Genomic DNA, 26,270 nt, shown 5'->3' on the forward strand with positions numbered 1-26,270 from the left:
TACGAGAAATTAGGCTTATACGGGGGCATTCAGAAGGATGTAGGTTGAAGTAGGTACTTGGAGATGAAGAAGCTTGCACAGGGTCGAGTAGCATGGAGAGCTGCATCGAACCAGTCTCTGGACTGACGACCACAAGAACAATAACAACAACGGAGGCATATAGATAGTTTTTTCCTACAGTATTTGCTAGTGGAACAGGAAAGGAAATGGCAAGTAGTGGTACAGGGTACCTTCCGCCACGCATCGTGCCGTGGCTTGCCGTGTATCGTAGATGTAGATATGTCAGCATAGAAAAAACTTTATTTGCATTCTAACCATGAATGAAATTCAAAGCTAACGAAATCAATATGGTACTAGTCACGCGTCAGTTTTCGTGCTACACTGGGAGAAAATAATAATAATAATAATCTTCTCCTATAGGTGGTAAGGTTTCAGTTGGCCAACCAGAGGGTGAAGAAAGAACACACACGTTATTTTCTTCATAAACTAAAGAACAAGAGGATTTGTATTTTGCTTTATGTCTTTAAAACAATCTTTCAGATGTTTTATCCTTCAATTGGGAGGAATATGGAACGATATCTATTTAAATGACCGAAATATGTAATCTATGAGTTTTCTAGTTGTTATGTTGGCAACTATATACGGATGTGATGTAGTAATAAACGCAGACCGCTAGTGTTCTTTCCGGTGGAGGTGGTGAGTGTGAGTGGTGTAGTGCCCAGTGGACTTATAGAAAGTCTTCTCTCATCTTTCAAAATGAGGATTTACAAGGATATTTTCACAGGTGCATTATTTTATTATATTTTTCGTACGGCGTAGTTTGGTCTCGCTTTGTTGTTTCTATGCTTTTGTAGTCATTATTAAATGACAGTATGTGTGTCGTCTTACTTCCATCACATGTGCTTGTGGCAGGCAGTTTGTTTGGTCTTGGAATGTTTGTGAGTAACTACATGTACTGTTTTTTTAGGTGATGAAATGTTTTCGGACACCTATAAAGTAAAACTCGTGGACGAGGTGCTGTACGAAGTGTATGGGAAGGTAAAGTTATATTAGTATCTGTTTGTAATAAGTTGCATACTCTAATAGCCAGCATTTCGCTGTGAAGTTCTGGTAGCAATGTATGCAATAAAAATAGCCAATCTGGTAGGCTGTTAGGTTAATACTTTATATCAAATGATATAACCTAGCCACCTATATTAGGGCTTACATCTTTATATCAGTGCATGATTGATTTATTATTAGGTTTCAGTTCTATTTCATTGACTCCGAATAGAAGGTATCTTGAATGTGGAGAGTCAGTGTATTGATACATTCCACCCATTGTACTTTTATTCAAAAATGGTCGGTTCCTTAAAGTTTTAGCTACCATTTTCTGTGATTACTTCAAGTGAGATTTCCTTTCATTTATTTTTTTTACCCCTAGCACGTTACAAGGAAACAGGGGGATGTCCAGATTGAAGGCTTCAACCCATCTGCTGAAGAAGCTGGAGAGGGAACAGACGAAGCTGTAGAGTCTGGTGTAGACATAGTGCTCAACCATAGGCTGGCGGAAACATACGCATTTTCTGATAAGAAGAGTTACACATCCTATTTGAAGGACTACATGAAAAAGTAAGTTATAAGAACCTGTATATTGTAAAACTGTTGTATCCCAGTTATTGCTATGTCTGAAGTACTTAACTGTTTAATAGCTCAGTGAAGATGTTGTTCAACTTGGTGGTCATGGAATGAAAGTAAAAAGATAATTAGTGAATCCAGTGTATTGCTTTGTCATAGCTGTCATAACAGAGGGTCATAGTGAGTGGAAAAAGTCCATATTTAGTTATGTAGCGATTTAAATGGTTCAAAGCTGTGTTTTAGTGACAATAGTAAAATGACTTTTTGGGTTACTGTGTAGTTTAGTCATAAGTGATCAGCTTAATTATAGCTGCACTCATTAAAATTGCAAGAATAATTTTAATATATAAGGTTTGTAAGAATTTGCTATCTACTATAGAAATTACTCTCGGGATCTCAATAGTCTGTGTTAAAATATAGGCCTTGTTTGTAGGAGCAGTCTGATTATATTGAAAATACTTTAAGTGTTGCTGGGATGATTCATAACCTTGGTTTCGCATGAATTTACATAATCATGCTGATGATATCCTTGGCAGACTGAGCAACACTAAATGTCTTCAGATAAATTTTTTGATTACAATGTTGTATTGCAGAAAGGTTTGTAATGTTTGAATTATTATAGGTGCAACATTGAGAATAAACATGGTGCAGGGTAAGAAGTGAGGGCAAAGAAAATCACATTGGTAGTCACATGGCACTAGAGTTCATTTCTGCAGAGATGTAGTGATCAGTGACATGTAGTGATTTAATGTATATTAAACGCGGGTATTGTTGGCCATTGCTTACCTCTTGCAGTTCTAGTAATTAGTACTGTTAGTAGACACATGCCCAAAACACAGAACTATCTTAGGCTCCCTGGACATTAATTCCTTTCTCAGAATGTAAGATAGCTTGGCTTATACTTGGCCTTGTTTCAGGTGGTGTCTCTATCTTCTTGGGTCTTGGCAAACTGCCCTTACTTTTATTAGCATTACTACATATTATACCTTCTGAATGTACTGATTAGCAGTTACGTTTTGTCATATGAAGTTGTCAGCTCCTGATTCTGTCAAAAGATTACGTAAAAATGAAATGTTGTGCCCTTTCCGAAGTAATGGAAACCATCAGAAGCACTTATAACTTTGCTTAGTTTTCTTTTTAGTGGTTGGTTCCTGCAGCCCCCTCAAGCAGTTTGAGATTTTTGTGTAGTCATTTGGCTCTTCAAATTTAATGTTATTGCACACATGCCTATGAACCACTTAAACTGCACCTATGGTGTGTAAAGATTGGTTCCATAACATAGCAGAGATGAAAAGAGAATGTTAGAAGTGTGCAGACCAGTGGCTGGTAGTCACCTGATCTGGCTGCCTCGTTGGTAGTTCTCTAGTTGTTGAGTCTATATGTTGAGAAGTCTTAAAATGCTGGTAGCACACCATTATTATCTACAAAAATACCAGTTCAAGTGTAAATACCAAAAACTAAAGCATGTTCAAATATTTTTTGTTCTTGCTGTCATTAGTATAAAGATATTGATCTATTGAATGCCTCCATTGTCTGGAATAACTGATTAACTTGTTTTGTCATGCTATGAGAAATATCTTCAATGATGTTGACATTGTAGACACTTTCTGACAGCAAAACTTCAGTGACAGTGTTGCAATCCCAGGCAAATTATTTGATATACAAGACTTGCAGCAGCAGCAGAAGCAACAGTTCTGATGGGTGCATGTAATGAAGACAATTATATTTTCCTAAAGCTAGTTTTTAATCTAGATTTGATGTGGGAAGTAAGACAGAACTTTATGCAAATATACCATCACAAGAAACTTCATAAATACCTTGAAGCGTACATTCTAATGTAGTGGGTTATTTGGAGAACTAAAAGTGGTATAACAGCAGCTTATTTTGAGAGAACAGTGAAGTGCTTAGAATTTTCTTTTGATTGCAAGAAAAGTAAATATTTCTCAGGATGTTGCTGTCTCAAATTATAAATGTAATCAGATAACATTGTTTGTGACAACAGATGAGAGGTGCACCACCTAATGCGCACACACACAACCATCAAATGTAGGGCTGTTACCAACATGTTGGTATCTTCCTGATGCTGACCACAAACAACTTGATAAAATATTTTGAGAGCATCTGACATACACAGGTGCAGAAATGTAATGCGTTGTAGTCTTTAGCTGTGACTTAAAAATTCTTCTTGTTTGGATTGTACCTGTAAATTTGACCACTTTAGATTGCACTTTCTTGTCTGTAAGCCCAAGAAAAACAGTATAGATATGAAAGGCCTTTCTCATTTTGATATAACTGCAATAGTAACTAATTCAGGTTGTGTTATATTAGTAACAACATAATATTGAGAAACTGAATTTCCTTTTGTTATCCTGAAATAGGTGCAAATTTTGTTGCTTGTGAGGTACAGTAATATACTCCTGAATCTGTTTCAGGTTAGTGCAAAAACTTGAAGAAAAAGACCCAGAACAAGTTAATGTGTTCAAGAATAACACAAACAAAGTAATGAAAGATATCCTTGGAAGGTTCAAAGACCTACAATTTTTCACAGGTAAAGTTGCACTACATTCCAAGTTCACTACAATCTTGATGGAGAAAGTGTGATCTAAGAGATTAGTATTTTTGAATTGCTGCATGCTCTGCTGGCTATATTAAGGCAAGAACAGAACCAAAATGTACTAGACACTTTCTTCTAATGATACAAATGGAACTAGTTATCAGTGTGGTGTAATTGAAAGTATAGCAAAAATCTTGATTGACAAATCCTTGCTAAATTGTAGGTTACTGTTTGTATTGAACCCTTAATTGTTAGTGGGCATAATTCATAATTGCAAGAGGAAATGCTACTGGTGTGAGCAGAACACTTTTTACTGCTTTTAATGATAATTACTGGTTGTCTGTTATGGGTTGTTGTAGTAAGCCTTGTGGTAGAGCACAAAAAAATGAAGAGTTATTGGCACGTTGAGGAGGTGCACTTAAGAGATACTTAGATCCTGTGTGAAGTCCCATGTAATTAATTATAACTGGATGAAAGTATTAAGTTTCGCAGTTTAATGAAGTTGTTTACCACAGAACAATGACCTGACTTACTATGTAAAAGATATTAATCCTTACAGTGCCTAGAATGAGTTAGTAGAATGGCTTGAGTCCTAAATTGAATAAAATAGTAAAGTGATAACACAAACTCCATTGTTGATATTTGTTGCTGGGTCAACATGTTAACAAAGATTGTTGTATATGTCCCTAAATAATGATGCTGTAATGCTTATATCTGTGGTGAACAGTGGTGTCCCAGCTGCTATGGAAATAATTATCAGTTATACCACAGTTACTGTGCTACATCAAATTAAGTAAAATATTGCCTGAAATTTTATTTTGCAGAGATAGTAATGTGGATGGTAAGCCTTGCTTTGCCAAAGGAGGCAGGAAATAGGTCATTTGCACAAAAATTCTAAATGTCATTGCGAGGTAATTGACTAAGTTAATGCTATAGAACCTAAAATATATTGTAATATCCGGAACACTTTATCAACCAGACCAGTTTGTATTCAAAATAGTTAGATCATGATCATTGCTTGTATTTAGGCAAGACATAGTCGATTCATTGAAACATTTTGCAGCAGAATGGGGCCAACAAAGTGGCTTAACACCTTTTAGTATCAGTTCAATCCAGCGGTGATAATCTGCAGCATATTGACATTCTTGAGATGCTAAGTGGGTTATATTAACTCTTCACTTGGGTACCATTAGTAGTGTTACTTGAACTTCTGACATGCATATGGATTAAGTGCAAGAAAATTGTTTCCTTTATTCTGTTGGGGCACTGCCTTGTGTTAGGAACATCATATTTAAAGATGGTAGATGCCCTCCATAACAAAATTGAACGTGAAAGAGAACTACAAACGGTCAAATTAAGAATCAACACAAGACTGCAGCCTGAATCTGGAGGCAGTCAGAAGCTGATCACACCTACAGGGATTCAGATTCAGTAAACACTGTTAGTGTATCCACTTGGTGGAATCATCTGCACAGTTGCAGATGCATGGGAACAAGTGTGTGGGCAAATCAGTAGAAAGAGCTATGCTTGTCCACAGATGCCTCATTGTTAAAGCAGTTCATGCTTACACTTCTTTGCTTAAGATTTTGTTGCTTTTGAGATGAGACAACAGGAAATGAAAACATGAAGGGAACTGTAACACGGTATCTATATAATGTATATCTATGTATGTGAGGAATATAAAGTAACAGCTTTCTTACAAATTGTAGAACATTGCATTGATATTGCTTTTTTGCTTGGGAAACTGAGTCTGACATACTGTTGGGTGTAATTGAATTTCTGCAGTGGTGAGGTTACAGGGTGTATACGAACCGGGAGATCCGGGAAAAACACGGGGAATTTTTTCATCCGGGAAAAACCTGGGAATTGTTTAGATTTCCGGGAATTTTTCATTGTTTTGGTTTTCAGTTAAACTTTTGTGATTGACTGGTAACAACCAATACTCTAACAAAGGATATTACTGTATCCGGCTACTGCAGAATAATGCAGCAGCAACAAAACAGGAAAAAAAACCTTAAGTTCCAAAGGAAATGCGCCGTATACAACAAAACAGTGCTCCTACAAGCGTCTGCCAACAGCAATGTGTGTCAAAGGTTTTACGAAGACTATGCAATGCTTTATAACAAATTGCCTCCGATAAGTGTGATGTGACAACTGTTTAAATTAGATTCGTTTGAGCTATTGCGGGCGGGCTCTTGAGCATGCGCAGTTGAGTCGCGTATGAGCAATACGTTCTCCCGAGTCGCGTATGTGCAATACGTTCTCCCGAGTCGCGTATGAGCAATACGTTCTCCCGCTTCTGGATATAGAAGTGTGGCTGGTCGCCACTACTTGATATTCCCCTGGTTCGGGAATACAGTAAATCTGGGACTGATGCACAAAGCAGTCTGAGTTGAGGTGGGGAGTCTAAGTGACCTGTGTTTACGTTCAGTGATTTTGTTGTTTCCTCTTCGTTTATTGCTCTCACGTTAAATGATAACAAAACGGATTTTTGTGGCCGGGAGCTATCGGATGAATTAAAATACGTTCGCATAATTACAGAAGGCTAAAATATGTCATTAGTTGGTGGTTTGAAAAGTGTTTCTCCACCTTTCTGACAGTCAAGCATTAATTCGCCGTACAGAACAGTGAAGTTATTTTTGCCGGTTTGCTAAAGAGGTTTGGCTGAAAATTAGCCTTTTCTGCTGAGGCAGTCAGTTTATATGTGTCGAAGAGTTTAATTTCACACTATTGGCTAGTTTCAACCGCTGCATTTAAAGTACACTTATGGCATTATGCCATAATAAAAAATCAAACATTAGATAATACAGATTGGTGCTCTAAGAAAATTTACATACGAATGTGCATTTTAAGCCGAATTATGCATTTTAGTATGGTTCACGAAATTCCGACGCACTTGAAGTATCGTCTGATGTCTTGTTTCTTTTAGGACATATGTAAGATCTTTTAATGTTTTACACGTACGAACATATGGGCTTTCTGCGTCATCAGAGCTGCGCAAGTGCGGTGACGCCTTTCATCTGACGCCCTCTTGAAACTGCTGAAACGAACCTATTTCTAACAGGTCGCGGGAAAATATTGCGAATGGTGGTTTGAAAAGTGTTACATTCAAAGCATATTTCCTTTTACACAAGATGAACTATGTGCGAGAATGCACGATGAATTTCTTAAATCACAAAGTGTTTGACTATCATTTAAAAATGGTTCAAATGACTCTGAGCACTATGGGACTTAACATCTGAGCTCATCAGTCCCCTAGAACTTCGAACTACTTAAACCTAACTAACCTAAGGACAACACACACATCCATGCCTGAGGCAGGATTCGAACCTACGGCCGTAGCAGTTGCGCGGTTTCGGACTGAAGCGCCTAGAACCGCTCGGCCACAACGACCGTCTATCATTTAAAAATCAACTCTTTGTGGACGACCGTTTAGAAGAATTTAGAGCCCAGATCATCAGACATTTACATCGTTATTAAAAATTTTACTGGCACATTTGTGTGATGTATCTTAAAGTGTAACACGCACAAAAAATCAACATTATATGTGGAAGCTTAGCTTCTCTTCCAGCTTATTAATATTAGAGACCAATATTATATGTGAATGCTATGTATATTAATTTAAACCATTAACTTTTCTTATTTGTGTGTTCGTGCTACTGAAGAGTGATCTTGCTATTGGCTTACTACATCACATGTGCTATACTGCCATCAGCTGGTGAGATCACGTGACATGAGCTATGACTGTCTTACAAAAGCGCATCGCAATCTCGATTTCAATGTTTTGGAAAGTAACATGCGGTGTTTAGTGGAATTCAAATTTATACCTTCGTAATATGAAAATATGCAGCGTACATGTTGCTGCACATCAAAGGTCTTTCAAAACTTTTTTCCCCCCTGAGTTTTGTTTTCTAAAGTGCCGGGAAATTCTACTCCGGTATATAAAACAATAAACATTTAAAGGATTGATGAGTTTTACTGTGCCGAGGAAGAGTATACTGTCACTTAACGCCAAAAAGTGTATTTTCACCCGGGAGAAAGTATTTTTAACTGGGAAATCCGGGAATTTTTTTTTTACTTGTCCACGTATACACCCTGGGTTAGCAAGACCATTTTATCTGGGATCTGGTGACATATATTCGTTCAGGTTATTTATTTCAAAACAAATCAGTGGTTCTTCAAACTGCAAAATATTTAAGAACTTTGTAGTTATGCAGAGATTAGTTTTCATTACATGTATGTTTTTGTAAAAAGTTCATAAAACTTCAAAAATATTATAGATTAACATTCTCAGACTACAAATTTATCTTAGCCTCAGGCCCCACAACAGAGGTCATGTTTCCAAACTTGTTTTTTCCATCTTCAATGTCCCTAATTTCAGTTTCTAGTAGCTTACTGAGGTGTTCTGCATGTGCAAAATTTTTGTTTCGGTTTCAGGCTCCTCAATTGTCATGCTTAAGTCACCAGAGTGAATATTTGTCCAGTTCACATGTACACTGCTTCTGCTCTTTACCCACTTCTTGACTTAACTCTTTGCAGTAATGTGCTGGAGACTATTTTTTACTTTTAACAAAGTAAGCCCATACTTGTTGCTCAGGGCATCACATCAGATCTAAAATTTTTGTTCAAATAATATTTAGAAGTGGAGTTTCATATTACTTTGCGATCATTTATGAATTTAAGATAGTTGTTTGATGTCAGATTGCACATAAATTGCCATATACATAACATAGGACTTAACAGAAGACCTGAGGATATTTGCTGTCTGTCTAATACACAGTGCAAAAAATTCCCACTAAATGTAGGAAGCAATACTAAGAATTTGGTCTCCATTTTGAACATGTTACCTATGTGCAAACTTGCTTGCATAGTTAAAAATAGAGGAAAAGTGAAAAGTTGAACTTGAGAAAAGCATTGCTGGACATTATAGTAAAAATATATACTTTTTAAAACATTATGGCTGTATAATAAGTGCAGTTGATTTGAGCAATATATTAAATTGTCTTGGCATTACAGGATATTGATACATCTGATCAGTGTACTGTTAACAGTGTGCGCATACAGAGACCAAAAATATGTTCATTTGTACCAACGATGGACCTTTGCTCATGTAACTATCCTGTAATTAGTTATTGCTTTTGTTCTTGGTTATTCGGTGCAGTGAGCAGCAATTCTATCATTTAGTGATGATTTAGTCTGCTCAATTTCCATTCAGCAATAATATGAGCATGTGTAATGGTTGAGTAAAGCTTCATTCCAGTTATATGCCTTGCCCAATATAAATCTTATTTTTGTTTCTGGTATTAATTTCTTTATATTTTCAGGCCTTTTTCTCTTAGTTTCTGAGAAACCATTAATAATAAAATGTTATGGAACTGAATACATTTTCAGTTGTATGGAAGGAATCTCATTTTCACATTTTGCTTTATAATGGGGACATTGGTACCTTAAATTTTCTTATCCTTAAAGGCAGATTGTACAGTCTTGGGATAAATCCAGGGGTAGCTAACAGAGGAATAGGCTAAACACAACTAAGAGTGTGCATTGTATGCTGCCATTTTATTCCATGGTTAGCTATTCCTGGAATAGTGCTTTCATCTGGTTATGTTGGCAACAAACTTATGAGCATACTGGGAAGTTACACTTAGGTCATTTCATGCTTATTTAGTCGTCTGCAAAAATAACACGTCAGACATGAGCGATAAATGTTCAATTGCAAAACTATTCTCTTGAGGCTGGTCTGTGCTGTAAGAGTTGGAGCCTAGAAGACAATGTGGAAACTGATACCGTCTCATGCAGTGAAGAGAGAACAAAACATTTAACTAAACTTCAAAGTTACTTGTGTGTACAGCATAATGATCTGTCTTGAAATTAAAGGGGCAAGTATTTGTAGTTTGACCAGTAAGAGAGCTTTCTAAATTTCTGACTAGTGTGGGGAAAATAGTGTAAAACTTCATAGGGTGACAGAGTAGCTACAACAAATGTAAGATTTAAAGGAATGTAAATAAAATGCCCAGAAAAGGTAACAGAGGCTCCACATTGATTTCTGAGGCATGAAATAATTGTTATTTACAAAAATATACATTATTCCATAAAGTTGTCAACAAGATGACATAAATCAGTTAAATTCAGATGCAACATTTCTAGACTAGATGACAGTCCAAATGTAGCTGTATGGTAGATGAATTGTAAGTAGGCTACTTCATATAGTAGCAACTGTGAAATGCTGTCTGCTTTATGAAATAGTTGGTCTTTCCAGAATTTCCAACAAACTGACACATGAAGATCTGATGGACACTTCTGGAAAGTGTTTTCTACGAGGGTAATAACAAAAGTAAGGTCTCATATTTTTTTATAAGTACATAGACCTGTTTATTTCTACAACGGTTTAAATCAGTTTACAGCTTGAACATTTAGCTATTTTTCAGCATAATCACCGTTTCTGTCGATGCATTTTTGTAGATGCTGTTGCAGTTTTTGTATGCCCATGTCGTACCAGCTTGCCGCTATGCTGTTCAGAAAGTTATGAACCTCTTTTTTCACCTCGTCGTAGGAGCTGAATTGCTGGGACCACCATTAATGCTGACAGGTACTGTGAGACTCTGAAAAACTCAAAACGGGTAATTCAGAACTGGAGAAGAGGAATGTTGAGCAAGGCATACACATTCTCCATGGCAATGATCGCCCACACATCGCTCAGCAAACTGTTGCTCACCTGCAACAGTTTTAGTGGAACATAATCACCCACCCACCCTTTAGTCCTGACTTGGCTTCCAGTGATTATCACCTGTTCCCTAAGTTAAAAGAACATTTGGCCGGAAAGCGATTCAGCTCTGCCGAGGTGAAAGAAGAGGTTCATAACTTTCTGAACAGCATGGTGGCAAGCTACCTTACTTTTGGGACTACCCTTTGTAGCTTGCTGTTATATTTACAACTTAAAATGATTAATTCTTTACAGTGGCTATGGATGTTCTACAGAAAATGCCATTGCTGAATTATGGAACATTATTTGTGCATAAACTTCTCAGTTTTTGGTGTATATACAGTAAATCATGTTTCTATGCTGTGATTGTTATTCATATTGGGGAACATATGAAGAATAAGATGCCAACAATTACTATGAACAAGCATAATCTTTTTTATATTGCTTGGGTAGAAATGTACTTATGGCATATATTCAAACTAAAGGTTATTGTAACTCATCCTGAATATTTGAGGAACAGTAACTATTTAATACATAATTTTTGCTTGTGCAATCACCTGGAACTACATGTAATCTAGGAGGGAGGGGGACGTAACTAGAGATTTATTAACACCTTTACTGTATTCCTTCTTTTCTAATCATCTCAGCTTAACAATTTTGTTTCTGGAATAAAAATGCCTTTTTCAAATGTGAAAGAATTAGCAGAGTTGCTAATCGTGCTGCTTCAAAAGTAACATGACAAGAAACAGAGAAGGTGGAAGAATTGTATCCGTCAAAAAAGGAGCATAAAACTCAAAATTTGGATAGAAATAAAAATTAAAACAAATGGTTTGACAATAAAAATGTTAAAATTTTCATTTAATCACATCAGAGAACTGAAATAATTAACTGTGTGTGTGTGTGTGTGTGTGTGTGTGTGTGTGTGTCACTTTTAGTAAGGCAATGGTTGTCCCCTTGTCAATACCAGTGATGCCTCCAATGGAAAGAATGAATTCACCAGAGGGAAAGTATCCTGAGTGTCAATAGTAGCTGGTGCATTGGTGGAAGAGCCATTTCTTAAAGAAGGAAAAGAATGACAAGAGGCAATTTTGATAGAGAAATTTAGACATAGCTTGCCACCCACTTCTTCCACTAATTAGATTGTATAGGTTCAATAACAAGTCTTGTTAGCTTAATGATGAGTAACTGTGCCTTATTAAGACTTGTGGTACCAATATTTCCACTAAAAGATGGGAAGTAGTTGTCCCAAAAGGAGGCAAGTTAAAAATACTGTGTGTCCTAGATGTGGCTCGGGGAACTCTGGACATTAGTGTACCATCAAACTTTTCATTACATTACAAATCATAATGTTGTCTAATAAAAAGAGGGTATTAATGTAAATACTGCCGAAGATTTTTATGCATTTTGATTTTCTTGGTTCTAATAGTGCAGCAATTGTAACACGCACTAAGTAAATGAGACTATTTTGGCAAGAATTATTATCGTTTTGCACCTAGTTTATATAAATAACATAATATATCATTCATGAAGTACAGATATCAAATATTACTATATATAAACAATATATGCTTGTGAACGGTATATGCCGACAGTCATTTGCTACAGTTTCTCACATAAGAGATCGAAAAGACGAATTAAGTTTTCGTTCAAGAAACAAAATAAAGATGCAAATTTGGAATTGTCATTTTCTTCAAAGTAGTTGGAGTGATCTAATTTCCTTTTTGTTCCTCATTCTAACAAATAATTCTGCCCAAATATTGTTTCTGGCTGGTTCTATCATTATTCCTGCCATTGTCAAAACTTTCTCCAGTTAAACACACTAACCTGGTTCTTAATTGCTGGTTAATTATCTTGCAGTTTTAGTCAGTTTAGTTGGTATTGTGGGTTGGTAAAAAGCATTTCCTGTGCTATTCCAAGAACAGAGCTTAACGGGCTGCTGATGAGTTTGTACAATTGGCAGTCACTGAACTAAGGATTGTGGATGTGACAGTGTTGAGTGTGTTAAAATTTCACTTCCTATTAATTTTACAATAACAGTTAATACATATTTTGCTGCAAGTCTGTGTCTCATAGTTTTTAAGCTGATGTTTTTCTGTTAAAGGTGAATCAATGGATATTGATGGTATGGTAGCATTATTGGAATACAGGGATATAGATGGAGACAGTGTCCCAGTTATGATGTTTTTTAAACACGGTTTGGATGAAGAAAAGTTTTAAATATTCATCAAAAAGGTAAGTTTCTTGTAGATACTCTCATTAAGCTTGTATATATGTTAAGTATGAAAGTGTGGCAATACTTTCCAGGTGTTTTGTGTGGGGATTTAGGAAAATGTGGAAACAGTTTTTTGGGTTATTCTCATTGGTAGCAGCATTGAAATTAAGTGCTTCCACCATTTACACACACAGTTCATATAGTATACCTTTACCAATGCAGAACATTCCTGCAAATATGAAATACTGAAGAGCACTGATCACACAAAACATAAATGACTTCACTATCTTCACAATTTGTGACAAGTTCATTATAAGAGGAAGGTTTCTCTCTTTAACAGGAAAATTGGCTGTAGAATATAGGGAACTCTACAAGCTTGTGTACTGTTGATCTGGGAGAAAGATTACTAGTGGCTTAACTCCCCATATAATAGTTCTTTATCCACTACAGACAATATGTGCAACATATTTTCCTCTGTATGTTTACTCAGTTTTCATAAGGTCAGTGCTGTAAAACTTAATCATCTGACCCAATATTTTGATCGTTTACTGTGTTCACATGTCAGTTTTTCATGGGGTGTATATATCTAAAAAGAAAGATGATGAGACTTACCAAACAAAAGCGCTGGCACGTCGATACACACAAACATACACACAAAATTCAAGCTTTCGCAACAAACTGTTGCCTCATCAGGAAAGAGGGAAGGAGAGGGAAAGACGAGAGGATGTGGGTTTTAAGGGAGAGGGTAAGGAGTCATTCCAATCCCGGGAGCAGAAAGACTTACCTTAGGGGGAAAAAAGGACGGGTATACACATCCATCCACACCTATACAGACACAAGCAGACGTCTCACAAGCAGACGTATTTAAAGACAGAGAGTTTGGGCAGAGATGTCAGTCGAGGCGGAAGTGAAGAGGCAAAGATGATGTTGAATGACAGGTGAGGTATGAGTGGCGGCAACTTGAAATTAGCGGAGATTGAGGCCTGGTGGGTAATGGGAAGAGAGGATATATTGAAGAGCAAGTTCCCATCTCTGGAGTTCGGATAGGTTGGTGTTGGTGGGAAGTATCCAGATAACCCGGACGGTGTAACACTGTGCCAAGATGTGCTGGCCGTGCACCAAGGCATGTTTAGCCACAGGGTGATCCTCATTACCAACAAACACTGTCTGCCTGTGTCCATTCATGCGAATGGACAGTTTGTTGCTGGTCATTGCCTCATAGAATGCTTCACAGTGTAGGCAGGTCAGTTGGTAAATCACGTGGGTGCTTCACATGTGGCGCTGCCTTTGATCGTGTACACCTTCCAGGTTAAAGGACTGGAGTAGGTGGTGGTGGTGGTGGTGGTGGTGGTGGTGGTGGTGGTGGTGGTGGTGGTGGTGGTGCATGGGACAGGTTTTACACCGGGGGCGGTTACAAGGATAGGAGCCAGAGGGTAGGGAAGGTGGTTTGGGGATTTTATAAGGATGAACTAAGAGGTTACGAAGGTTAGGTGGACGGCGGAAAGACACTATTGGTGGAGTGGGGAGGATTTCATGAAGGATGGATCTCATTTCAGGGCAGGATTTGAGGAAGTTGTATCCCTGCTGGAGAGCCACGTTCAGAGTCTGATCCAGTCCTGAAAAGTATCCTGTCACAAGTGGGGCACTTTTGTGGTTCTTCTGTGGGGGATTCTGCGTTCGAGGGGATGAGGAGGTGGCTCTGGTTATTTGCTTCTGTACCAGGTCGGGAGGGTAGTTGCGAGATGCGAAAGCTGTTGTTGGTGTAATGGTTCAGAGATTCCGGACTGGAGCAGATTCGTTTGCCACGAAGACCTAGGCTGTAGGGAAGGGACCGTTTGATGTGGAATGGGTGGCAGCTGTCATAATGGAGGTACTGTTGCTTGTTGGTGGGTTTGATGTGGACGGACGTGTGAAGCTGGCCATTGGACAGGTGGAGGTCAACGTCAAGGAAAGTGGCATGGGATTTGGAGTAGGACCAGGTGAATCTGATGGAACCAAAGGAGTTGAGGTTGGAGAGGAAATTCTGGAGTTCTTCTTCACTGTGAGTCTAGATCATGAAGATGTCATCAATAAATCTGTACCAAACTTTGGGTTGGCAGGCCTGGGTAACCAAGAAGGCTTCCTCTAAGCGACCCATGAATAGGTTGGCGTAAGAGGGGGCCATCCTGGTACCCATGGCTGTTCCCTTTAATTGTTGGTATGTCTGGCCTTCGAAAGTGAAGAAGTTGTGGGTCAGGATGAAGCTGGCTAAGGTGATGAGGAAAGAGGTTTTAGGTAGGGTGGCAGGTGATCGGCGTGAAAGGAAATGCTCCATCGCAGCGAGGCCCTGGACGTGCGGGATATTTGTGTATAAGGAAGTGGCATCAATGGTTACAAGGATGGTTTCCGGGGGTAACAGATTGGGTAAGGATTCCAGGCGTTCGAGAAAGTGGTTGGTGTCTTTGATGAAGGATGGGAGACTGCATGTAATGGGTTGAAGGTGTTGATCTACGTAGGCAGAGATATGTTCTGTGGGGGCTTGGTAACTAGCTACAATGGGGTGGCCGGGATGATTGGGTTTGTGGATTTTAGGAAGAAGGTAGAAGGTTGGGGTGCGGGGTGTCGGTGGGGTCAGGAGGTTGATGGAGTCAGGTGAAAGGTTTTGCAGGGGGCCTAAGGTTCTGAGGATTCCTTGAAGCTCCGTCTGGACATCGGGAATGGGGTTACCTTGGCAAACTTTGTATGTGGTGTTGTCTGAAAGCTGACGCAGTCCCTCAGCCACATACTCCCGACGATCAAGTACCACGGTCGTGGAACCCTTGTCCGCCGGAAGAATGACGATGGATCAGTCAGGGTTCAGATCAGGGATAGCCTGGGCTTCAGCAGTGGTGATGTTCGGAGTAGGATTAAGGTGTTTTAAGGGTTGGGATGCAAGGCTGGTAGTCAGAAATTCCTGGAAGGTTTGGAGAGGGTGATGTTGAGGAAGAGGAGGTGGGTCCCGCTGCGACGGAGGACGGAACTGTTCCAGGCAGGGTTCAATTTGGGTAAGTGTCTTGGGGAGTTGGACCATTAGGAGTAGGATTAGGATAATTTTTCTTCGTGGCAAAGTGATATTTCCAGCAGAGAGTAAGAGTGTAGGACAGTAAATCTTTGACGAGGGCTGTTTGGTTGAATCTGGGAGTGGGGCTGAAGGTGAGGCCTTTGGATAGGACAGAGGTTTCGGATTGGGAGAGAGGTTTGGAGGAAAGGTTAACTACTGAATTAGGGTGTTGTGGTTCCAGATTGTGTTGATTGGAATTTTGAGGTTTTGGAGGGAGTGGAGCTGGAAGTGGGAGATTGAGTAGATGAAATGAGAGGAGGTTGAGGTTTGCTGGAAAGGTTGTGAAGGGTGAGTGAGTTGCATTTCCGGAGGTGGGAAACCAGGAGATCGGATAGTTTTTTGAGGTGGGGGGTGGCATGCTGTTCTAATTTGCAATTGGCCTGTAGGAGGATGCTCTGAACAGCCAGTGTGGATGTGGGAGAGGAAAGATTGAGGACTTTTAGTCTTCGTGGCAAACGAATCTGCTCCAGTCCGGAATCTCTGAACCATTACACCAACAACCTGACAACAGCTTTCGCATCCCGCAGCTACCCTCCCAACCTGGTACAGAAGCAAATAACCAGAGCCACTTCCTCATCCTCTCAATCCCAGAACCTCCCACAGAAGAACCCCAAAAGTGCCCCACTTGTGACAGGATACTTTCCAGGACTGGATCAGACTCTGAATGTGGCTCTCCAGCAGGGATACGACTTCCTAAATTCCTGCCCTGAAATGAGATCCATTCTTCATGAAATCCTCCCCACTCCACCAAGAGTGTCTTTCCGCCGTCCACCTAACCTTCGTAACCTGTTAGTTCATCCCTGTGAAATCCCGAAACCACCTTCCCTACCCTCTGGCTCCTACCCTTGTAACCGCCCCCGGTGTAAAACCTGTCCCATGCACCCTCCCACCACCACCTACTCCAGTCCTGTAACCCAGAAGGTGTACACGATCAAAGGCAGAGCCACGTGTGAAAGCACCTACGTGATTTACCAACTGACCTGCCTACACTGATGCATTTTATGTGGGAATGACCAGCAACAAACTGTCCATTCGCATGAATGGACACAGGCAGACAGTGTTTGTTGGTAATGAGGATCACCCTGTGGCTAAACATGCCTTGGTGCACGGCCAGCACATCTTGGCACAGTGTTACACCGTCCGGGTTATCTGGATACTTCCCACTAACACCAACCTATCCGAGCTCCGGAGATGGGAACTTGCTCTACAATATATCCTCTCTTCTCGTTATCCACCAGGCCTCAATCTCCGCTAATTTCAAGTTGCCGCCACTCATACCTCACCTGTCATTCAACAACATCTTTGCCTCTGCACTTCTGCCTCGACTGACTTCTCTGCCCAAACTCATTGTCTTCAAATATGTCTGCTTCTGAGATGTCTGCTTGTGTCTGTCTGTATATGTGTGGATGGATATGTGTGTGTGTGCGCGAGTGTATACCCGTCCTTTTTTCCTCCCTAAGGTAAGTCTTTCCGCTCCCGGGATTGGAATGACTCCTTACCCTCTCCCTTAAGACCCACATCCTTTCGTCTTTCCCTCTCCTTCCCTCTTTCCTGACGAGGCAACCGTTGGTTGCGAAAGCTAGAATTTTGTGTGTATGTTTGTGTGTCTATCGACCTGCCAGCGCTTTTGTGTGGTAAGTCACATCATCTTTGTTTTTACATATATTTTTCCCACGTGGAATGTTTCCCTCATATCAAGGTTATTCTTTCTGTGCTTTGAAGTGACACTCTGCCATCACCTGTGGAGAGATCTCCACAGTTGTATCCACAGTACTAAAATCCATGAGACAAATGATGGATATTGACAATTAAAATGGCCAGGTGGCAATGTTGATAGATGGGGCTTACAGCACCTTATAGCCAGTTGCTACTACCAGAATTCTGTAGTGTCAAAAACAAAAAGCTTGGCAACATGTAGGTTCCATTTGTATGCATGAATTTACTTTTAGTAGTTTATATATAAACTCAAAAAAATTAAAGAGAACTATTTAGTATCTAGTATGCTGAAATAAGGTGTTATAATCCACAATATTATGAGAAGGGAAGTCACTACTCACCATATAGTGGAGATGCTGAGTCGCAGATAGGCACAACAAGACTAGTAAAATTAGTTTTGGCTCTGTGGTTTCAGTTGGTTGCTATATGGTAAGTAGCAACTTTCCTTTTCATAATATTTTTACATTCCAGCCTGTATTTTCCATTGTTTTGTTATAATTCACAATAGAAATGTAAGATGTATGTAATATTTGAATTAACTAGTTAGAACTGAGACCTGGCAACAGTTGTCATGAATTTATTTGAAACACTTTTATGTACTTGTTAAACAGAAGATGGTGAAATTGAAAACATAATTTTTAGAATTTACAAATAAAAATTTAAGATTTTCAGGGGTGATAATGACAAGACGTGTGTTGGTAACATACAAGTAACCATTAGAAAGTGAAAAATGTAAAGTGCTTTACTGATTGTTTTCTTAACTAGCCTTATTAGGCAGATATCACTTACACATGTATTATAAATTTTAAGAAATGTTGTGACAATTTTATTTCTGGTGGTGTGTAAAAAAGTTGTTGTGATGGTAGGGGAAAGCTGAACAGCCTTATTACTTCATTTTGGTTTTCTTCATGGCCAGTGTTCTTACACCTCATACTAGTTTTTTTTTTCACCAAAACATCAGAAACTGGGGTTGGAATATCAAGTTTTAGGGAAAGTATAGATTTGTACTCGTGGAAAATATGACTCGTTGAGTTGCAGACAGGAACAACGAAAAAACTGTTACGCATCATAGCTTTCAGCCAAAGCCTTCTTCAGCAAGGAAAACATTTTGCCCAAGCAACCACACCTCATGCACAGATGACTACCACCAGTCAGCTCTGACTGGAAATGTATGGTCAGAGCTGCTAGTGGCAATAGTAATCTGTGCATGAGGTGTGCTTGCTGCTTGTTTTGTGAATGTGTTTTCTTTGCTGAAAGTTTTGGCTGAAAGCTGTAATGTGAAACAGTCTTTTTGTGCCTGTCCCTAACTCAGTGTCATCTTTATGATGATTATCAGTCTGTCCTTTTCCTAAGATTATTTTTCATCTAAGTCATTCCTGGCAAATGAGTGACAGTAGGCGAGTGTGATGTGAGGGCAACAGCCTTTATCTTTTAGGAGTTGTCTTCAGAATGTTGTTCCTCTTGATGACTTAACAAATGATATGCAGTTCTTAGTTTGAAATAAAGGTACTGCAGGACAGTCCTCCTTGGATTGTTATTCATAATTCAATCTTGTACTGAATACAGATATTTGCAATTCCTAAATCTGAAGTGCAAAAATAGTTTTTACAGTTAACTTTCTAGTTCTCTTGCAAATCCTGTAAACTCATCCTGTCACATCTATGCCACCTGTATTGGTTTGTAGTAATTGATGGAAAGTCATGAAATAAAACAGAAGTGACTTCTGGTGTTCCTTAGCTATATAAGTGATTTGGGAGACAATCTGGGCAGCTGTCTTAGGTTGTTTGCAGATGACACTGTCGTTTGACTAAGTCATCAGAAGATCAAAACTAATTGCAAAAAGACTTAGAAATGGTATCTGAATGCTGTTAAAATTGGCAGTTACCCTAAATAACGAAAAGTGTGAGATTTACATGAGTACCAAAAGGAGTGAGTGTCCACATGAGTGCTAAAAGGAATTCATTAAACTTTGGTTACACACTAAATCATTCAAATCTAAAGGCCATAAATTCAACTAAATATCTAGGAATTACAATTATGAACAACTTGAATTGGAAGGAACCCAACAAATGTTGTGGGGAAGGCTAACCAAAGACTGTTTTATTGGAAGGACACTTACAAAATGTAACAGATCTACTAAGGAGACTGCCTACACTACACTTGTCTGTCCTCTTTTAGAATACTACTGCACAGTGTGGGATCCCCATCAGATAGGACTGACGGTACATCGAAAAAGTTCAAAGAAGGGCAAGATGTTTCGTATTATTGTGAAATATGGGAGAGTGTCACTGAAATGATACAGGAATTGGGCTGGACATCATTAAAAGAAAAACATTTTTCATTTCGGCGGAATGTTCTCACGAAATTCCAATCACTAACTTTCTCCTCCGAATGCGAAAATATTTTGTTGTTACGACCTACATAGGGAGAAAGATCATCACGATAAAATAAGGGAAATTGGAGCTTGTACGGAACGATAAAGGTGTTCGTTTTTTCCGTGTGCAATATGAGATTGAAATAACAAGAGAATTGTGAAGGTGGTCAGGCCCTTAAATGTAATTTGCAGAGTATTAATGTAGATGTAGATTTTTGTTGTAGCAGCCAGTTACAGCTGGACAAGGAACCTAACTGTATCCGAAACTTTCCTTCCATCTTTCACATTGATCCATTGGCTGCTACCCAGGCTTGGTCGATGCAGTTATGGCTGGCTTTTGGTCATACCATTTTTGCTGTAGAAATGAGACTTCTTACTCTCTGGTCAAGATAAATTTCCTTGATTTGCAAGAATCTTCAGAGATGAACTTCTGGGTATTCATAATTTCATCATTGTTCCAGAAAACAATTGAGATTACAAATAAGAATGATGCCATTTAGTAAGTCAAAGAAATTTAATCAAAGTTAGCAAAGATAATCACCACAGACGTCTAGGAACCAATGCTCGAAAATGTGGCACTAAGTCGCACTGTCAATTACAGTGGACATTTTTATTTTGTAACCATAATCAAATAAACTTGCAATACTGCCACATCTTATGACACAGCAAAGCCTTTAACCTGACCTGGTGCAGATCCCAGACGCACTTGCAGTACCCAAGCATAGGCTGCACTAGTGTCCTGTATGCTGTCTTCTTTACCCATGAACCACACTTCCCCAAAACTCTCTGCATGAAGTTTTGAAAAATACACAGTGGTGTACTCGCCTGCTATGGTAATAAGTCTTAAACAAAGCTGCCAAATGATTGTTGAAATTTTCATGTATGTAAAGATAAATCACCAAATCTTAGGGGACAAATATTGAAACTTGCATTGTTTGAGCTCGGGTAGCTGTATCTACCTCCTTAAGTTATATAAAGAGCCACTATGATTGGTCAATGGCATGGTACCTTGCTAAATTCATGACTATTTTGCAGCTACATTAATGGAAAAAAAACCACTTGCATAAACTGATTTCTTATATTTTTGTCTGTGCTGCTCTCTCCGAAGTGTATAATTACTTCTTCTGTGCAGTCTTCACTTCCATTTAGGTGGCTTCTATTGAGTCAGTGTTCATCACAATTTTTGAGCCAGTTTAACTACTTGACAGATTCTAAAAGGCTATTCTCATCTTCGAAGATTGTGAATATTGTGTTTGCAGCAATGTAATATGCACCCATACCTCATTGAAACAACACTAGTATGGAAGGAATCAAATGAGTTCATGCCTATTCTTTAGCAGTCTTGTAGATTGTTTGCTGGAAATTGTGGTTTTTTTTTCCCCAGTCTGATTCAGCCTGCTTCAAATCTTGTTTTCTCAACAACTGAATGTTTTTCTTGTTGCCAAAGTTTGTCATGAACTGACTGATACAGGGCATAATCAATAACAATCATTGAGGGTCTTGTCAGATTTGTCACTAGTGATGTCTTCTACCACCTCTGAAAAACTACACTACTTATCTTTTTGTGATATGTCTTCTTCTGACTGAAACATAACAGGCACTTCGGCATAAAACTGTCTGCATATTTGTAAAATAATTCACCATCCTTTTCCAGCAGGCACTGACATTGTCACATCGAGCCTTTCATCGCTCCAGCCTCTGTGTAATGAAGGGTTGATATTAACACAGGTTTCATCTTTCCGCATTGTACTTCAGAGCACCTGTGATCCTGTGCAGAATTCTGCACTGCCATGCAACAGCTGTCTTGTTACATTTTAAATGCTAGACGGAGTTGCTGAAGCCTATGTCTTTGAGTACTGTAAGCAATAAAAATTTGCTGCTGTCAACTGACACAAGCAATTTAGTGTGGGGTGTTACATTCTGTTATAAGACAACTGGCTTTTTGAAAATTGTCCAAATTTGTCACTTGGTTCTTTCTCAGCCACATTTTTCATGGTGCCTGCAGCCTTGTGCCACTCGTGTTTTATAGTTCTTTCTCTATTGTTACAAAAATTTTATGTTTACTTTCAAAACTATTGCCAGTCGTCTTAAAAATGTAACTAGCAGGAACTGGCTCGTCTTTACAGTTTTTTCATATAGTAGTCCCTCAGCGAACATATGAATTTGCTGTGTAGCATGCTATTCTTCCACTGTTTAACTTAACACAAGTTTTTGCCATTCTTCCCACTGGATATGGTTTTAAATAAGATGCAAATAATCATAAAAACTTCTTGTTAGACTAAAGATGAAACCAGAATGAGATTTTCACTCTGCAGTGGAGTGTGCGCTGATATGAAACTTTGTGGCAGATTAAAACTTCTTTCAGGAGTGCTAGTTCTGCAAGGTTCGCAGGAGAGCTTCTGTAAAGTTTGGAAGGTAGGAGACGAGATACTGGCAGAAGTAAAGCTGTGAGACCGGGCGTGAGTCGTGCTTCGGTAGCTCAGTTGGTAGAGCCACTTGCCCGCGAAAGGCAAAGGTCCTGAGTTCGAGTCTCGGTCGGTCACACAGTTTTAATCTGCCAGGACGTTTCAAAAGATGAAACGACAGTGCCCGTTACATGACACACTGGTACGTTTCAGACAGGTGCGCATTGATTCTGCAGTGCAGCAGTTTTCAGTGCTAACTCCTCAAGCAGTCTCATTGGTTAGCTTCCTTTGGCAGCTTAACAGAAAGATGATGCGACTGAGCTGTCACTGTCACACTCTCATCTTGGACTAGTCATTTTGTGGTTAAAAGTCTGAGCTGATGCAATATGCGCAGCTTACTATACATTAAAAGAATAGTGTCAAAAATCAAGGTTGCCATTTATTTGCATTATATGCTTACAGAAATGTGATACAAAATTGGTGAATCAGTCCTCTCAAATGTTTAGTATTATATATTGCTACCTAAGAGCAGAACATTAATTACCTGTGGTACAGTGAGTGATTTTCAGATTTTTCCATGAATATTCACAGAACATTTTTGTTGATTAGAACAGTTATAAGGATGCAATTACAGGAATGTAACAAGAGAACCAAAATCTTAACTTCAGATTCGATTTTTTGATATTAAATGTAAATGACATAGTAAATGTGGAAAATCAAAATGTTGTGAAAGTAGAATAAACTTGTCAATAAATTTTCCGGGTGTTGTATTTCTTAAAGCAAAATCCCATACACAAGCCTGGGAGTGTGGTTACAAAATTGCTGCCATGAAAATGAAAATGCCTGTATGAGTGGGACAGAAGGTGTAAAAGAAGACTCCCACTGTTTTTGTTTGAGAAAAATAGTGGTCTAAGATGTTAGAGCAACAGAAAAGTTTTGGACAAGAAAATAAAGACTTCAGGCTGCAAACAGAGCAGAAATTGTCCTATATGATGGTGGGCCCCGCAAAATTAACTTGAAAGAGCTGAATGCATACATCTGTGGCTGGAAGGTTAATTTATGATGAATTAACACATTTTATAAAGTATATAGTAAACAGTGTGTAAGACACTAGAAACATACTCTTACCTGACTTTGTAATCTGAAGGAAATGTTCAGAGAAATTTGTTACTTACAGAATGTCACTGTAAAAAGATAATTTGTGTGGACATGATTCTTTAGTTTATGGAATGTAAATTACATGAACCAGCAGAAAACTTAGACCAATTGCAAACCTACACTCCTGGAAATGGAAAAAAGAACACATTGACACCGGTGTGTCAGACCCACCATACTTGCTCCGGACACTGCGAGAGGGCTGTACAAGCAATGATCACACGCACGGCACAGCGGACACACCAGGAACCGCGGTGTTGGCCGTCGAATGGCGCTAGCTGCGCAGCATTTGTGCACCGCCGCAGTCAGTGTCAGCCAGTTTGCCGTGGCATACGGAGCTCCATCGCAGTCTTTAACACTGGTAGCATGCCGCGACAGCGTGGACGTGAACCGTATGTGCAGTTGACGGACTTTGAGCGAGGGCGTATAGTGGGCATGTGGGAGGCTGGGTGGACGTACCGCCGAATTGCTCAACACGTGGGGCGTGAGGTCTCCACAGTACATTGATGTTGTCGCCAGTGGTCGGCGGAAGGTGCACGTGCCCGTCGACCTGGGACCGGACCGCAGCGACGCACGGATGCACGCCAAGACCGTAGGATCCTACGCAGTGCCGTAGGGGACCGCACCGCCACTTCCCAGCAAATTAGGGACACTGTTGCTCCTGGGGTATCGGCGAGGACCATTCGCAACCGTCTCCATGAAGCTGGGCTACGGTCCCGCACACCGTTAGGCCGTCTTCCGCTCACGCCCCAACATCGTGCAGCCCGCCTCCAGTGGTGTCGCGACAGGCGTGAATGGAGGGACGAATGGAGACGTGTCGTCTTCAGTGATGAGTCGCTTCTGCCTTGGTGCCAATGGTGGTCGTATGAGTGTTTGGCGCCGTGCAGGTGAGCGCCACAATCAGGACTGCATACGACCGAGGCACACAGGGCCAACACCCGGCATCATGGTGTGGGGAGCGATCTCCTACACTGGCCGTACACCACTGGTGATCGTCGAGGGGACACTGAATAGTGCACGGTACATCCAAACCGTCATCGAACCCATCGTTCTACCATTCCTAGACCGGCAAGGGAACTTGCTGTTCCAACAGGACAATGCACGTCCGCATGTATCCCGTGCCACCCAACGTGCTGTAGAAGGTGTAAGTCAACTACCCTGACCAGCAAGATCTCCGGATCTGTCCCCCATTGAGCATGTTTGGGACTGGATGAAGCGTCGTCTCACGCGGTCTGCACGTCCAGCACGAACGCTGGTCGAACTGAGGCGCCAGGGGGAAATGGCATGGCAAGCCGGTCCCCCATTGAGCATGTTTGGGACTGGATGAAGCGTCGTCTCACGCGGTCTGCACGTCCAGCACGAACGCTGGTCGAACTGAGGCGCCAGGGGGAAATGGCATGGCAAGCCGTTCCACAGGACTACATCCAGCATCTCTACGATCGTCTCCATGGGAGAATAGCAGCCTGCATTGCTGCGAAAGGTGGATATACACTGTACTAGTGCCGACATTGTGCATGCTCTGTTGCCTGTGTCTATGTGCCTGTGGTTCTGTCAGTGTGATCATGTGATGTATCTGACCCCAGGAATGTGTCAATAAAGTTTCCCCTTCCTGGGACAATGAATTCACGGTGTTCTTATTTCAATTTCCAGGAGTGTATTTGCCAGAGCTCAAGTGACTAATGGATTAACATGTGAACTGTGCTGCTAGGGAAGGAAAATGTTAAAATGTAAGATTTTTAGGAAGTTGTCAGAATCCTAGCTGCTTTGTTTCTGCAGAATTAAAAAATGAATAACTCTGTTCAGCTAATGCAAATTAGTCCACAGTAACAATTTGTGGATGTCACATAATCCGCCTTTTTGTGCTTTAAACTTTGTGTGTATTAAAGATTTGCTGTGAGATTTAAAAAATCGCTAAACATGTTTATTAGACCACTTTACTGCCATCTTAAGTTTAGATTTTGTTGACTAGTATCTGTTAACTGATATTTAGGGACCTTCAGCAATGACACTTCAGTTATGGGCAAATTGGCTGTTCTAATGTTGTGTAGATTTATGTCAGCTAATTGGAGAATATTGATATATATTACTATGCTGGTAAAACTTGTTTGATCAATAAATGTTTAAATTTTAATGTGCAATTTGTGATTTGTTTCAGGTGAAGACTGGTGAATGTGATCTTCATACTTTATGGATCCTGATATTCAGATTTGTTAAAACCCTATTTTTTTTAAAAAATGTGATGTTCCCTTCATTTGTGTTCCAAAACTTACTGTACATACTCAAGGGCCTACCCTGTGCTTTTTGTATTTAATGTATGTTGGAAGATGAGAGAAGTATTTCCATGTTATTTGTAATATTGTTTTGAAACAGTGCTTAATACACAGCTGCATTTCAGAGAAAAGTTGTCAGTATAAAATTTAAAGATCTTATTACATGAAAAATAACTTAATTTTCA

General features: G+C 39.7%; 1 protein-coding gene across 1 annotated transcript; it reads left to right on the plus strand.

Annotated features, from left to right (window-relative positions):
* The first annotated feature begins 638 nt into the window (after positions 1-638).
* LOC126236336 (translationally-controlled tumor protein homolog) lies at positions 639-26,270 on the plus strand. The gene is made up of 6 exons (XM_049945558.1): positions 639-784; positions 968-1,038; positions 1,424-1,611; positions 4,050-4,165; positions 12,976-13,106; positions 25,971-26,270. Exons 1-5 carry the CDS (start codon positions 757-759, stop codon positions 13,089-13,091), a joined length of 519 nt encoding a protein of 172 aa, XP_049801515.1. The 5' UTR covers positions 639-756; the 3' UTR covers positions 13,092-13,106; positions 25,971-26,270.

Source organism: Schistocerca nitens, chromosome 2, assembly GCF_023898315.1.
Source record: "Schistocerca nitens isolate TAMUIC-IGC-003100 chromosome 2, iqSchNite1.1, whole genome shotgun sequence".
NCBI lineage: Eukaryota > Metazoa > Arthropoda > Insecta > Orthoptera > Acrididae > Schistocerca > Schistocerca nitens.

Coding starts and splice junctions, on each gene's coding strand:
- LOC126236336 (XM_049945558.1), top strand. CDS start 757: ATGAGGATTTACAAGGATATTTTCACAG. Junction 1,039..1,423: donor TGTACGAAGTGTATGGGAAG/GTAAAGTTATAT, acceptor TTTTACCCCTAG/CACGTTACAAGGAAACAGGG. Junction 1,612..4,049: donor TTGAAGGACTACATGAAAAA/GTAAGTTATAAG, acceptor AATCTGTTTCAG/GTTAGTGCAAAAACTTGAAG.